General features: G+C 39.7%; 3 protein-coding genes across 4 annotated transcripts in view; 1 reads left to right on the forward strand and 2 right to left on the reverse strand.

Moving 5' to 3' along the window:
* LOC104814810 (putative phospholipid:diacylglycerol acyltransferase 2) overlaps nt 1-3211 on the forward strand; it is a 4448-nt gene extending 1237 nt beyond the window's left edge. Inside the window, exons 2-7 of one of the 2 annotated variants that reach the window (XM_010543002.2) lie at nt 104-256; nt 569-791; nt 1020-1303; nt 1511-1850; nt 1937-2202; nt 2465-3211. In XM_010543002.2, the coding sequence (XP_010541304.1) occupies nt 104-256; nt 569-791; nt 1020-1303; nt 1511-1850; nt 1937-2202; nt 2465-2963 (1765 nt within the window). In that variant the 3' untranslated portion in view covers nt 2964-3211. Of the gene's footprint in view, nt 1-9; nt 257-568; nt 792-1019; nt 1304-1510; nt 1851-1936; nt 2203-2464 lie in introns of those variants that run through there. The other variant, XM_010543001.1, reaches the window with a different exon arrangement.
* A 122-nt stretch (nt 3212-3333) lies between these two features.
* LOC104814811 (SRSF protein kinase 2-like) lies at nt 3334-6370 on the reverse strand. Its single transcript, XM_010543003.2, has 4 exons — nt 6167-6370; nt 4767-5729; nt 4629-4676; nt 3334-4038 (listed from the first exon to the last, which is right to left on the reverse strand). Exons 1-4 carry the CDS (start codon nt 6368-6370, stop codon nt 3634-3636), a joined length of 1620 nt encoding a protein of 539 aa, XP_010541305.1. The 3' UTR covers nt 3334-3633.
* A 1356-nt stretch (nt 6371-7726) lies between these two features.
* On the reverse strand, nt 7727-10382 carry LOC104814812 (cation/H(+) antiporter 11-like). The gene is made up of 3 exons (XM_010543005.2): nt 10152-10382; nt 8957-9985; nt 7727-8854 (listed from the first exon to the last, which is right to left on the reverse strand). The coding sequence occupies exons 1-3, from the start codon at nt 10368-10370 to the stop codon at nt 7739-7741; spliced, it is 2364 nt and encodes a 787-aa protein (XP_010541307.1). The 5' UTR covers nt 10371-10382; the 3' UTR covers nt 7727-7738.
* Between the last annotated feature and the right edge of the window lie 3173 nt (nt 10383-13555).

A 13555-nucleotide genomic window follows, 5' to 3' on the forward strand; every position in this document is an offset into this window, starting at 1 on the left:
GGCCCATTGGCTACTTCTGCCCGGCCTGGTGCCTCCTCCTCTTCATCTACCACTCCCTGCCGGTTCCGGCGATGCTTCAGCCGCCGGAATCGCCGGGGACAAGGTTGAGACGCGACGGCGTCACGGCGGTTCATCCGGTGGTTCTGGTCCCCGGAATCGTCACCGGAGGTCTCGAGCTCTGGGAGGGCCGTCCTTGCTCTGAAGGGCTATTCCGTAAACGTCTCTGGGGAGGTTGGTTCACGGAGATCCTCAGACGGTAATTTAAACGCCTTTCCGCCGTTAGTTAACGGCCGTTCTGTTAAATTTCTAGAAACAGAAACCGGTCCGGTAACGGTTCACGACAATTTCGGTTTAGCTTTTGATTTTGGTTCATAGCTCAACTTATGGGTATGATTCTGATTTGATTAATTCCCGCTTGGTTTCGATGATCGGTTTAGACGGATTTGTCAGGTTATATATTTCTAGATTGTTTCGGTTTTCTGTTTTAGCCCGGTTTGGATCGGTTATGAATTAAAACTGTATGATATTATGGTTGAATACATTGGAATGAACGGTGCATTGTGTTTAGGCCATTGTGTTGGTTGGAGCACTTGTCTTTGGACGGCGAAACCGGTCTGGACCCGCCGGGAATTCGGGTCCGAGCTGTCCCGGGGCTGGTTGCTGCCGATTATTTCGCCCCCGGTTATTTCGTGTGGGCGGTTCTTATCGAGAATTTGGCGAAAATCGGGTATGAAGGCAAGAATCTGCACATGGCTGCTTATGATTGGAGGCTCTCTTTCCATAACACTGAGGTATACTTTCATTTTCATCTCTTGATATAATAAGCTTAGATTGTGTCACTATATAACACACACAAGAGCTGGAAACTGTTATAGGCAAGATCAGATAATGTTTCGACTAAACTACCTCGATTAGATGGAACATTCGTGTTATCGAGCTGTATTATCACGATAATCGCTTCAGATTGTTGTATTGTTTGAACTAATATCGTAGTTTTTGAATTTGGAAATGAGGAGCAGATTCGGGACCAATCGTTTAGTAGACTGAAGAGCAAAATCGAGCTTATGTACATAACAAACGGGTATAAGAAAGTGGTGGTGGTTCCACATTCAATGGGCTCTATCTATTTCCTTCACTTCCTTAAATGGGTCGAAGCTCCTCCACCCGATGGAGGCGGTGGTGGACCAACTTGGTCAGCCGACCACATCAAAGCCGTTGTCAACATCGGAGCAACCTTTCTCGGTGTCCCGAAAGCCGTCAGTAACTTGTTCTCCGCCGAGGGTCGGGACATCGCTTATGCCAGGTATCAAATATATAGATAATATTCGAAAAAAGATTAATGTAATGTTTAGATTCATTTTTTTTACATAGTTTCGATATTTATATTAATAAAATAGATATCCTATACTCTCGTTCAGACATTTTTAAATTCTGTCTCACTCGTCTTTGTTACACACAAAAGCCCAGATTTTTTAACTGAAGTGTTGTTTGTTATGTTTTGTACTCTCAGGGCTTTGGCTCCTGGGCTCTTGGACTCGGAGATTCTCAAGCTGCAAACGCTGGAACACGTTATGCGAGTTTCCCGAAGTTGGGATTCGATAGTTTCTTTATTACCTAAAGGCGGTGAGGCGATCTGGGGGGATTTAGATTCTTCGCCAGAAGAAGGACAAGCTTGCAGTTTCTCCACGAAGAAATCTCCGAAGCTGTCTGAAACCGATCTCAATTCTCGGAACAATAGTGTCAAATCGGTTTCCCGGGTGAAAGAGCCTACAAAGTACGGAAGAATAATCGCTTTCGGGAAACGGGCATCCGAGCTGCCGTCCTCGCAAATCCCCAGTCTTAACATCGATGTAAAATAACCATCTTCTTGAACTTGATCCTTACCCTAACCACATTTTAACGAACCGAACTTTTTCATATTCATTGTTTCAAACAGGAAATTTCAAGATCGAGCAGAACTTCGGATGCGAACTCGTCGTGCGGAGAGATTTGGACGGAGTACAATGAGATGAGCCGAGAAAGCATGGTCAAAGTAGCGGAAAACACAGCCTACACTGCTACAACCGTTCTTGATCTTCTCCGGTTTGTCGCCCCGAAAATGATGAGAAGAGCCGAGGCTCATTTCTCTCACGGCATTGCTGATGATCTCGACGACCCGAAGTATCGCCATTACAAGTATTGGTCTAATCCTCTCGAAACCAAGTAAGTTCTATACCAGACTTCACTCTTTCTTGTCAAAAGATTAGGTAGATGTGGAGAAAAGCACCAAAAAACACACACAAAAATTTAACATCGAGAACTCGGAAACAAACTCAACCCGGAAAAATTAAAATGAAATGGAGGAAACCCGTTAATCCGATCATAGATAAATGGAAACCCGACAGAACAAAAGAATCAAACACGATACCGGTAGCATATATGATCCAGAATGCTTCTTTTCCTTGTTATAATTCTTTGTTTTCAGATTACCCGATGCACCGGACATCGAGATGTACTGCCTATACGGAGTGGGAATCCCGACCGAAAGATCTTACATTTACAAGCTCTCCTCAACCTCGTCATCGGGACAATGCAAGAGCAGTATCCCCTTCCGGATAGACAGTTCGGTAGATGGAGAAACAAAAGATAGCTGTCTGAAAGGAGGAGTTCACTTCGTAGACGGAGATGAGAGCGTGCCCGCGATAAGCGCAGCGTTCATGTGCGCAAAGGGGTGGAGAGGAAAGACGAGGTTTAACCCGTCGGGAATGGAAACGTATGTTCGGGAATACAAGCACAAACCTCCGGGAAGCTTGTGGGAAGGTCGGGGAATGGAAAGCGGAGCTCACGTCGATATAATGGGGAACTTCGGGCTCATTGAGGACGTTTTGATGATAGCGGGTGGAGCGTCGGGTCGAGAAATCGGCGGCGACAGGGTTTATTCGGACGTGATGAAGCTGTCGGAAAGGATTAACGTCAGGTTGTGAAGGAGAGAGAATTCAGACAAAAGGGTCAGTGAGATTTTCATGTCTCTCTCTACTGAAAAATAACGGAGTCCGAGGATTTCTGTGGAATCCCCCATGGAATAAAGCAGTTTTGAGTTTTTTTTTTTAATTTATTTAAAGAGAAGAGAGACGAAACTGTAGAGAGAACTCTTTCACTGATCTTTTTAATTCTAAACTCAATGGTTCATCAAAAAAAAATTCAAAGGGCTGATGTAAAAAGCCAAGAAACATGGAAGAATCTTACAAACGGTTAGTTTTCATTCGATTCCAATTTGATTTTTTTAATTTTAAAAAATATACCCATATCTCATCTTTATACCGAATTTTATTCGGGATAGAAATTTGTGGGAAATATCATCAAACACAATATGTAATGAAATCAAGTTTCGATTACAAAAAAGTTGAATAAAATAGCCAAAGAGGCCGGCAACTCATGTTCAAGCAAGAACATGGTTGATGAACACAACGGCAAGTACATTACAATCAACTCTCAAATCTCTCAGAAATTGAAAGACATGTAACCACACAAACAAAAAAACACAAGAGAGAGAGACAAAACAAAAACGGTTCAATCATTTAGTTCTCCCCCAAGAAGCAGATGTCTCGGATAAACGTAAACTAGAATGGCAACTGACCCGAACGGCCGCTGTCTCTACGTCCGAAAATCCCGAGCAGAAAGGCGGCCGTTTCTCGCTGAACCATCATCGATGGCTATATTCGCAATACCATCCTTCATGGCCTCCCTTTCGTCTTTTTCCTTCTCTATCATCTTCTCTTCTTCTCTGCATTCTGTGTTACTACCAGATGATGGCTGCATCAGCTTAGGGCCAGGGTCCATCCATGGATGAGTGAGGCATTGGGAAGCAGTCGGTCTCTTCTCGGGCACGAAATCGAGAATCGGAATAATGAAATCCGCCATGGCGGTTGCATCCTCCTCGCTGAAATCGTACTTCTCCATCAGGACCTTGTTCAATGGCCAAAATCGCAATCTTCGTATGTGCCTCAGTTCACCATATCGGTTGAAGAAATCTCGCGAGTACCGACCCCCTGATGTAATCTGCATTTGGATATTAAACCAAAACATTCAATCCAGATTTTTCGGGTTGGGTACCCGAAAAAATCAGGGTACCCAGACTCGTATCCCAAATGACTTGGAAACCATAATTCGATACCCAGATTCGTACCCGAGTTTTTGGTACCCAAACTATGGGATACCCGACAAAATGTTCGGATACTCATGGTGCCAAAAACATAATTATAACAAAAAAATTGCATAATAATAAAAAGTTGAAACTCGTACCCGAAAATAAAAGGGTAAAAATCGATAGAGGTGTCATTTGTTAATGTATACCAGAACCATAGATATTCGTTAAAAAAAAGGACCAACCCATTTCATATCCCCATCCAGCGGGTCGGGCCTTTTTTCAGGCCTAAATCACAAAATCCAAAGCCCGACCCTATAAATATCGGGCTTGGGTTCGGGCCGGCCCGAGCCTAAACCCGAAGCCCTCGGGCCAAGTGCGAGCTCGGGTCAGATCAGTCCGATTGACACGGATCAGGTACTCATGGGTACCCGATTTCTGAGTATTTATACCCATCCCTCTTGATAATAGTCAGAACCACATCTTCTATGGATAGCGATCTAACCTTGCGTGGCATCATGCCAAGAAGCTCCATCATCAATGCCAAATGATCCTACAAAAAGAGGCCATTACACTTGAAGCTTTTCATTCACATGATAAAAATGGAGGCAAAACAACTGAGTTAAATAATATGGGAGATAACCTCATCCCTGTCATAGTTTTCACCACTGTGAGGATCGAAAAGGACATCTCCAGTGACCATCTCGAAACAAATGCAGGCAAATGACCACATATCTGCAGATGTCGAGTATTTTGATCCAAGAATCACTTCTGGACACCTATACTGTCTTGTCTGGATATCGCTCGTAAACTGTTTATAGGTCCAACATGCATTCCCGAAATCCACCAGTTTGCATTTTCGATCGACTTCTCCCAGTAACTTCTGCCTCGTAGAACGGCTTCCCCTCCGGTTTCCCCGACTCTTTTTGTTACCATTCTCCCCGATTTCATCACCCTTTACTCTCCCATTCTTAGTTTCAGAACTATCTTCTGCAGTTGACTCCCCATCTATTCTTGCTTCAGTGTTGGATTCTCTCTCGTTTTCCTCCGAAGCTTCCTCTCTAGGACAACCTTGAGCTGCTTTCTTGGCTTTCTTCCGGATCTTCTTTTTCTGATTCTTTGTCAGATCAGAACTATAAGTGTAGCTTTTAGTTAATTTTTCGGTAACTGACCCAGAAACGGTCTTGTCCTTAGTTGATGGAAGGACAAGAGGAGCACAGGATCTACAAGGGTCTCTAGAAGGATCAATTGTAGAACAGAGCAAAACGTTCTCCGGCTTCAAATCAGTATGGATAATAGAGAGCTCTCGGTGGAGATAATCCAAACCGACCAAAATATGAAAGCAAAGCTCTTTAACCATGTGAAGAGGAACCCCTCGGTAATCACTGTACTTGATAAGTGACAAGAGGTTATCACCCAAGTACTCGAAGACCATACAGACGTGTTGCCCATTTGGACCCGAATGCTTGAAATGATCCAAGAGCTTCACAACACACTTTTTATCATCTGGGTCTCCTTCTGCAACCTGTTTGAGGATCTTAATCTCATCCATGGCTGCCTCTGTGTAGTGCTGTGCGCTCTTTTGGACTTTCAAAGCTACATAACGCTACAAACAAAGAATTATTTTCCTGTGTGGTCAACAAGTTGAATGAGAAACAAAAAACAATACACAAGTTCCTCTCCAACAATGTCAGAATCAAACCTGCAGGCGTAAGCTTCAGACAAACAAAATCTCTTGCAGGAACTCGAAAAAACAACATTACCAAGACAAGAGGGCCACTAGAGAGATAAAACGTCATAGAACCTAATGTCTAAACAACCTATCGTTGATGCTCGGGAAACGAACTACTCCCACTTATACATTTTTTCTACATCAATCCCTCGAGCTTACTCATGCAAATTACTGTCAAATCAAAGCCTATAAACTGCAAGAAGCAAGTTGAAAAAGAGAAACCCGATACAAAATTTTCTCTCTTTTTCCCATTACTGCTCCTAAAATCTTTCTCAACTCCAATCCAAATCCTTAGAACGTAAGTTGCATACCGATTTGTGGGTGTCCCAAGCGAGCCAAACGGTGGAGAAATGTCCCCAGCCAAGCTTGCTCTGAACCACGTAACGTCCATTTTTGAACGTGTCGCCGATCCGTACCGCGTGGTAGCCTCCTCTCCGGTAATCCTCCGTCCCTTCGTCCTCCGACGAGTAATCGCAGCCGTCACTCAGATGTCCGCCGTTCTTGTCCTCCGCCATTTTCGGAATAAACTAGTGGAAACCTAGGAGACGATGAATTCTGGGGGAGAATAAATCTGGAGACACCCAAATCGACAATACCCTAGGAACCCTATCCAGATATGCGACTTGGGAATCCAAATCCAGAAAACCCTAGACGATTCTGAATATTTTTTTGACCGAATGGGTGGCAAAGGCACGAAATTGACCCACAATGAGAAATGCCGAGAGGATTGAAATCCGGAGAACCCAAACCGAGAAACCCCCCTAAAACCCTAGAAATTCGAGGAGGAGAGAGGGGGAAAGATAAATCTGACTGAAACAAAGAGATTTATAGAGCCCAGATGATTTTTGACCCGTTTGAAGAACCGTAAATCGAAGATAAACAATTTGGTGAATCGACCAAAACTGAACGGCAGGTTTAATGATTGAACCAAATAGAGCAGTAATGGTGGTGTTTGTCCGGTAGGTAGTTAGAATAAAAAAAAAAGGGATGAAAATTAGGGTTTTGTAATATTAAATTACAAGGGGAAAAAGAGAGAGCAAACGCCGGTAGAGGCCCGAGACCGTATAGTTACGAAGATAAAATCATACGAGCAATTTTTTCAAGTCTATGAAACGGTTCTCAGCTCAAGATCTGATTTTTTTTTTCCTTCTTAAATTTCGACATCCATAAAATTTTCTTTCGCTGAATCTCACAAAAAACACAGTGACAAGCTCTCGCTCAATCGCGCTTGAGTATGAATCAGAATGAAACAGAGTTCGATCAACGGTCGCAACCAAGCCTTGAATGTACTTTTCTGCCCTCGATGAGAACAGAACTCGATGATGGAAATTCTTTTTGAGGTGTCATTGATGAAAGGTAATACCATGTATTGTCTGAAACTAACTAAAGATCTTGAAGAGGTTATTACAAGAAATCCTAAGAAACGAGACCCGCTTTCGCTGCCTCTGTCTCCGGCGAAACAGGAACGAAGAAGAAATATCGAGTCCTCAAACCAAAGCTTCAAAACCCAGAAACAGCGGGAAACGGCCATGATTACTCGTCACGATCTGGGCTTTCGCAGAAATCGGCGGTGGATGTCGGAAAATCTCACGGGGCGGCGCGTGTTTTCACCGGTATTTGTTTCTTGTATTCCATCCAGTTACCTTTTTGAGGAATGTTCATGGAAAACCCAGAAGATCTCGTTTCAGTAATTGCTCAATCTCCCCACCCAACAGCTAAAAATCTGATCTTTCTGTAAAAAAAACTCTTGCTGTTCAAACTTTGGACAGTTCATCTCGATATCCATACATGTCTTCGTTTCTCTTTCAATCGTCTCGCTCTGTACCCTGTCCTGTTCGATTTAGCTCGGAGAAAGCTGTCAACGGAGATCAGAAAGAGGCTCATCATTGTTGGTGAACTACCAAAACAGAAACCCTAGAATCTAGCTCTTTTGAAGCAAGCACGTCTCCGACAACCCCTAACTCTGGGAGCTCAACCCAATCGTTTAGTCCCGAAGAATCTGGAAATTCTACGGAGTGATCTCTTCCTGTAATGACGAAATCGAACTCTTCAGCCACCGACCGTAAAGTCTCGATGATTTCGTCACCGTTATTCATCGTTTTCTCTACATAAGCAACCGTGTTTTCCGATCCATCCACCTCTCTCTGCTTAAACTCTTTCAAGACCTCGTTATCAAGAATGTAATCCCAGTTCGTGAACCCGGCTTCCTCCACAAAAATGAAGCGGAATACGGTAAGATCGACTTTCGGGTTCGGTCTAATCCGTTTCGCCAGCGATAAAGCCTCACGATCGTCTTTCCCCCCGATGTAGATCGCGCAAACTCGAAGGGTTTTAACCCTTTTCTTGTTCCACGTGTTACTTATTCTAGAGAAATGGCCACGATCGACGAGTATCCCTATCGAGCAAGGTGCGTGCTCCAAAAGGGTAACATTCAAACGTCGGATCTCGATGTCATCTGACTCAAACGAACCATCCACCGACCACCTCCGACCCGAAGGGACAACGATCATCGACGTGTTCTGGTTTAGGGCAAGAGTGTTGATGTCTTCATGCATGATATTCATCTTGGAGAAAGCTGTAAACATACTTATACTCATGGATTCTCGGTTTTCGGATTCGAAATCGTGGAAAGCTTCGATCGCTGTCCTGATATAAGAGTTATGGATCACCCGATTCGAGTTTTTCCCATGCGAGATCATGTCGGGAAACGCTCCTCCGACGAGTTTGACCAGGTGTAGGACCGTGACCGCCATTGGAGAGGGCTTGTTAGGTGAGACTAGCAGCCTGAGGAAAGCGATCATGCTCGAGATATTGTCCGGTTTATGAACACATGACAGGATTCGAAGATCTGAGTTGTGTCTCATGGACATTACGTTCTTCTTGTTATACCTTGCGTACTTTTTCTTCGGATCGTACAAGGAAGTGACCACTGTCGGAACGATCCCGGCACTCAGTAGCACATACAATATCAGGAACGTGTGAGTTGATTGCGATATAACCTGTGATTTTTCAACGAGAAACACGTTCATGGAGTTAGGGTTTTTGGTCGACTTCTCGCCATAAATATGTATATGCAGCAAAAGCTTTAAGAGGGTTTTTACCGATCTGTTTCTTGCGTTTTCGTAGAGGTATAGCTCGGTTAGTCCCCTGGAACACATGATAACAGCGATGGCCGAGGATTCTCGAATAGGTAACTTGTAGTACAAGCAAGGTAAGAAAGAGGCGACCCATTTCACGATCAGGGTAAGACACACGAGGAACATGTTGTACAAAACGTCATCTAACTCGTAGAGAAACTTGAACATGTCGCCTTTCATCGTCGAGACAGCGATCGAGATCGGTAACAGCACCTTGGTCGTGAGCTTCTCGAACTTGATCTCCAATGCCGAACCCAAAGGCGGACCGTCTGGAATCGCAAGACCAACCAGCAAAGGACCCAACACGTTCTTCTGTTTAGCCGATGACGTGAAAGCCGATGAACCCAATGCAATGATTACAATTGCGTATAGATAGATTGACCGTACAGGCTTGCCCTCTGGAGTGTGATCGATCATGCGTTTGGCAAGAGGCTTCACGATGAAAATAACCACGAGGAAAAGGGATGCCACCATGGCTAGATCGAGGTAAGCTGCCTTGGGAGATACGTTTTTGTAAGTTCCTAAAGTAGTGACAGCGATTAAGAGGAGAATTCCCGAGAAATCGCTGATCAGAGCGGTTGAGATGGCTAGGCGGCCGAGCTGTGAGCCGAGGATGTTGAGTTCGGACAAGAGATGGGCCACGACTGGTAATAGCGTTAGCGATTGGAACGAAACCACTGCTCTGCGCTCTCGTAGGCCGCTCTCGATAGGTAAGTAAAGATGGTCGATCCTGTTGGAGAATAGGTTTTTGAAGCTCATGCCGACGATCAGAGTGAAGAAAGAGGAGGAGAAGGCGATCACGATTGGGGTTTTGCCGTTTCGAAACGCTAATCGCCAGTTGGTTTTGACCGTCATCAAGAACGTGAACATTATGAATCCAAACTCTCCGACGCAATCCAAAGCCGCGTTTCCGTCCAAAGCTGGGTACCGTGAGAGCCGGTCCGACGAAAACTCCATCAGACCCAAGAGCTGGGGACCCAAAATCAGACCAGCCTACACATATAAATCTCAATCATTATATAACTCTAATGTATATGTTCTCGTGCCGAAATATACGTACACGCAATTTGTAATGAAAAACATCGAAAACTCTCGCAAAATACGAAAATCGGAAAGATGACTTGTGGCGCAAGAAACGAAGGTTATTTAGGGTTCTTACGATAATATGGGAGACGAACTTGGGAATGTTGATGGATCTTAGGAACGTGTGAGAGAAGAAAGCGAAGAGGAAGATGAGAATGATTTGAAACTCGAGGAGAGGCAGAGAATATTCCAAAATCACCACCGGAGATTCCATTTTCTCCAAGAATCCGTACGAAGAGATGTTGAATCCCGCCGGACGGCATCCTCCTCCGCCGCCGGCGCCGTCACGCATCATCGCCGGAGAATCTTTCGCGTTCATGGAAATAATATGTTCTGATTTGTGATTCGATTATGCAAGTTTCGTTTAATTGTTCTTTTTTTTTTGTTTTTGCAAGATTTTTAGATCTCTCCTCTCTCTAGCGGTTAGTTTTGGTGCGTTTTACTAATTTTCTTGAACAGAAATTGTTATAAAACTGTAGAATTAACATTATCCACACAAATATTTTATAACTATATTTAATTTTGGTAAACAGGGGATATTTGAGATTTTTAATATATTTACTTTAGGATCTAGATTATTCAATTTTTAGAATTTCGAATTTCGAATGTTAAATAAGTATTCAATTTTGTAGAAGAATAATGATCAAATTTTCTGGAAGATGCATAAAATGTCAACGCACAATATCTAACATTATATTTTTTTTAAGGGAGAATCTCATATTCCCCATAAATTTTCGAAAAAGTTCCAATTTCTTACATCAATTTTTAATTTGACAAAAAACTACACCACATTTTAAACATTTCCAAATTCCCACACAAAATCTTAAAATATGTTGTAATTTCCCTCATATCCGTAAACGACATTAAGGCTTTGAATGGTAGTGGCTTTTATTTTGGGTTTTTTGCTTTAGTTTTTGGTTTTTGGTTTTTAGTTTTTGGCTTTTGGCTTTTATAATTTTTACAGTTTTTAAAAAACTTGATAGACAAAGTTAATATTTTAGCTTTTGGTTTTAGATTTTATATTTAAAAATTACCAAAAGGGTATTTATTATTAAAACAAAAATCATATTTATTAATATTAATAACAACAATAATAAAAAAATCAACATCGAGAATCCCATAATGTCGCTGCAATTTCATCTCGAATTCCCTCCATATACCTAATCGAAGCATCGTTATGGTTTTCTTCGTCATTTTCATCATCCGATGAATCGTCTTCATTTGTTGCATCACTTTCTTCAACAGGTTCTATCTCAAAATCAATATCTTGTAAGTTTGATAAACGAATAAAATTATGCAGTGCCATTGTTGCCGCCACAACCTTTTGTTGGACCCGTATATTATCCCTTGGTTTTTCTTTCAAAACTCGCCATTTCGCCTTCCATATTCCGAAAGTTCGCTCGATTACTGATCTAAAGGAAGAATGCTTCTTGTTAAACATTTCCTTATAACTAGTAGGCTGGCGTGATGTACTGTATTTTTTTTATTTTCAATGTGATTCGTATTCAATAACAAAGTCAAGATTGTATAGAAATTACCTTAATACGATCATTCCACCATGCATCATCCATGTTGATGGCTTGTGTATCAGGATAAAGTGCGACTCCAGTCTTCCGAATCAATTGACGATAAATATCGTATTGTTTTTTAATCGAATAATATTTATTTTTAAATTTTTTTCAGTCTAAATTATAACCCGTGGACTCTCGAAAGGTCTCGATTATTCTCATCTTACTTTCTTTTTTAAGATTTTGACTACGCCATCCAGTGCGATCCAACTCTTTCTCGTATAGTTCAAGAAAAATGTTGACCAATCTATCGATCCATTGTATCGTCACCTTAAAAAAACATTATTACATACACCAATCAATGATACAAAAAATTATTATACTATAATAAAGATATATTTATACAATATATACCTCTCTCACATATGACGATTGTCCCTTTGAATTCACCGTGTTTGCACTGTAAAAAGACATAAGTTATATTTTTCATTTCGTATATAAATAATATAAATATAATATATATATATATATATATATATTTAAATATAACGTATATATATGTATTTATATATAATTAGTATGTATATATATATATGTATGTACATATACATATTATATATATATATTCACATACGTATATCTATGTGTAAGTATATATATATAATATTTATATTGTTCAAATACATATATATATATATATTGTATTTATAATGTTTCAATATATATATATATTCAACATTAATATGTATATCTACATGTATATATATGTATATATAACTATAGATATAAGATGATTTTGAATAAAGATTTTGAATTACATACCTCAAATTTTGTTCTTTTATAAAATCTTTTTCAAACATGATGGTAAAAATGCTAAGAGTGTAGTCTTATATAGATATAGGTATTATTTGAAATTATTTTTAAAATGATGGGTATTTTTGTTTTTAGGATAATTTATATAATTATTTTTTAATAAAAAATACAAAGTCTACTACCAAATCCCTAGAATCTACAAAATATTGGTTTCTAGCTTTTACGTAGTTTTCCTCAAAAAGTGGCTTAGCGGGTTTTTAGGAAAAGTAAAATAAAAAAAACTTGACTGAGAATTTTTTGGGTTTTTAAGCTCTAAAAACTAGGAAAACTCTTCCCATTCAAGCCCTAAGTTCCGTCAATTTTAATGCTGACATGACATGCCATATCAGACGGATTTCGCCAAATCATCACATTTCGCCAAATCATCATGCCACGTCAGAAAATAAATAAAAAATAAAATAAAAATAAAAAATTTCCAGAATTTTTTTAAAAAACTAATAAAATGAAATAATTTTTTTAAGAAAACTTTTAAAAAATTACAGAATTTTAAATTTTATTTTTTTTAAATAAAATAAAAAATTACATATTACATATATACACACTTTTATATCTATACACAATTATATACATATACATATACACACATATATACATATACATATATACACATAAATATAATATATATATATATATATATATTCACATATGTATACATACATATATACATATTCATATATATACATATATATCCATATATGCATTGAATATGTATATATATATGTGAATATGTATGTATGTATGTATATATATATGTATATATATGCATATGAATATGCTTATATATATATTTATACATACATACATACATACATATTCACATATATATACATATTCAATGTATGTATGTGTATATATGCATATGAATATACATATATATATATATATATATATATATGTGTGTGTGACTATGCATATATATAGTGTATGAATGTGAATATGTATGTAGATGTATATATGTGTATATATGTATATGTATATAATTGTGTATAGATATAAAAGTGTGTATATATGTATATGTAATTTTTTATTTTATTTTTAAAAAATAAATTTTAAAATTCTGTAAGTTTTTAAAAGTTTTTAAAAAAAATTGTGTATATAT

This window comes from Tarenaya hassleriana, unplaced genomic scaffold, assembly GCF_000463585.1.
Source record: "Tarenaya hassleriana unplaced genomic scaffold, ASM46358v1 Cleome22, whole genome shotgun sequence".
NCBI classification, from domain to species: domain Eukaryota; kingdom Viridiplantae; phylum Streptophyta; class Magnoliopsida; order Brassicales; family Cleomaceae; genus Tarenaya; species Tarenaya hassleriana.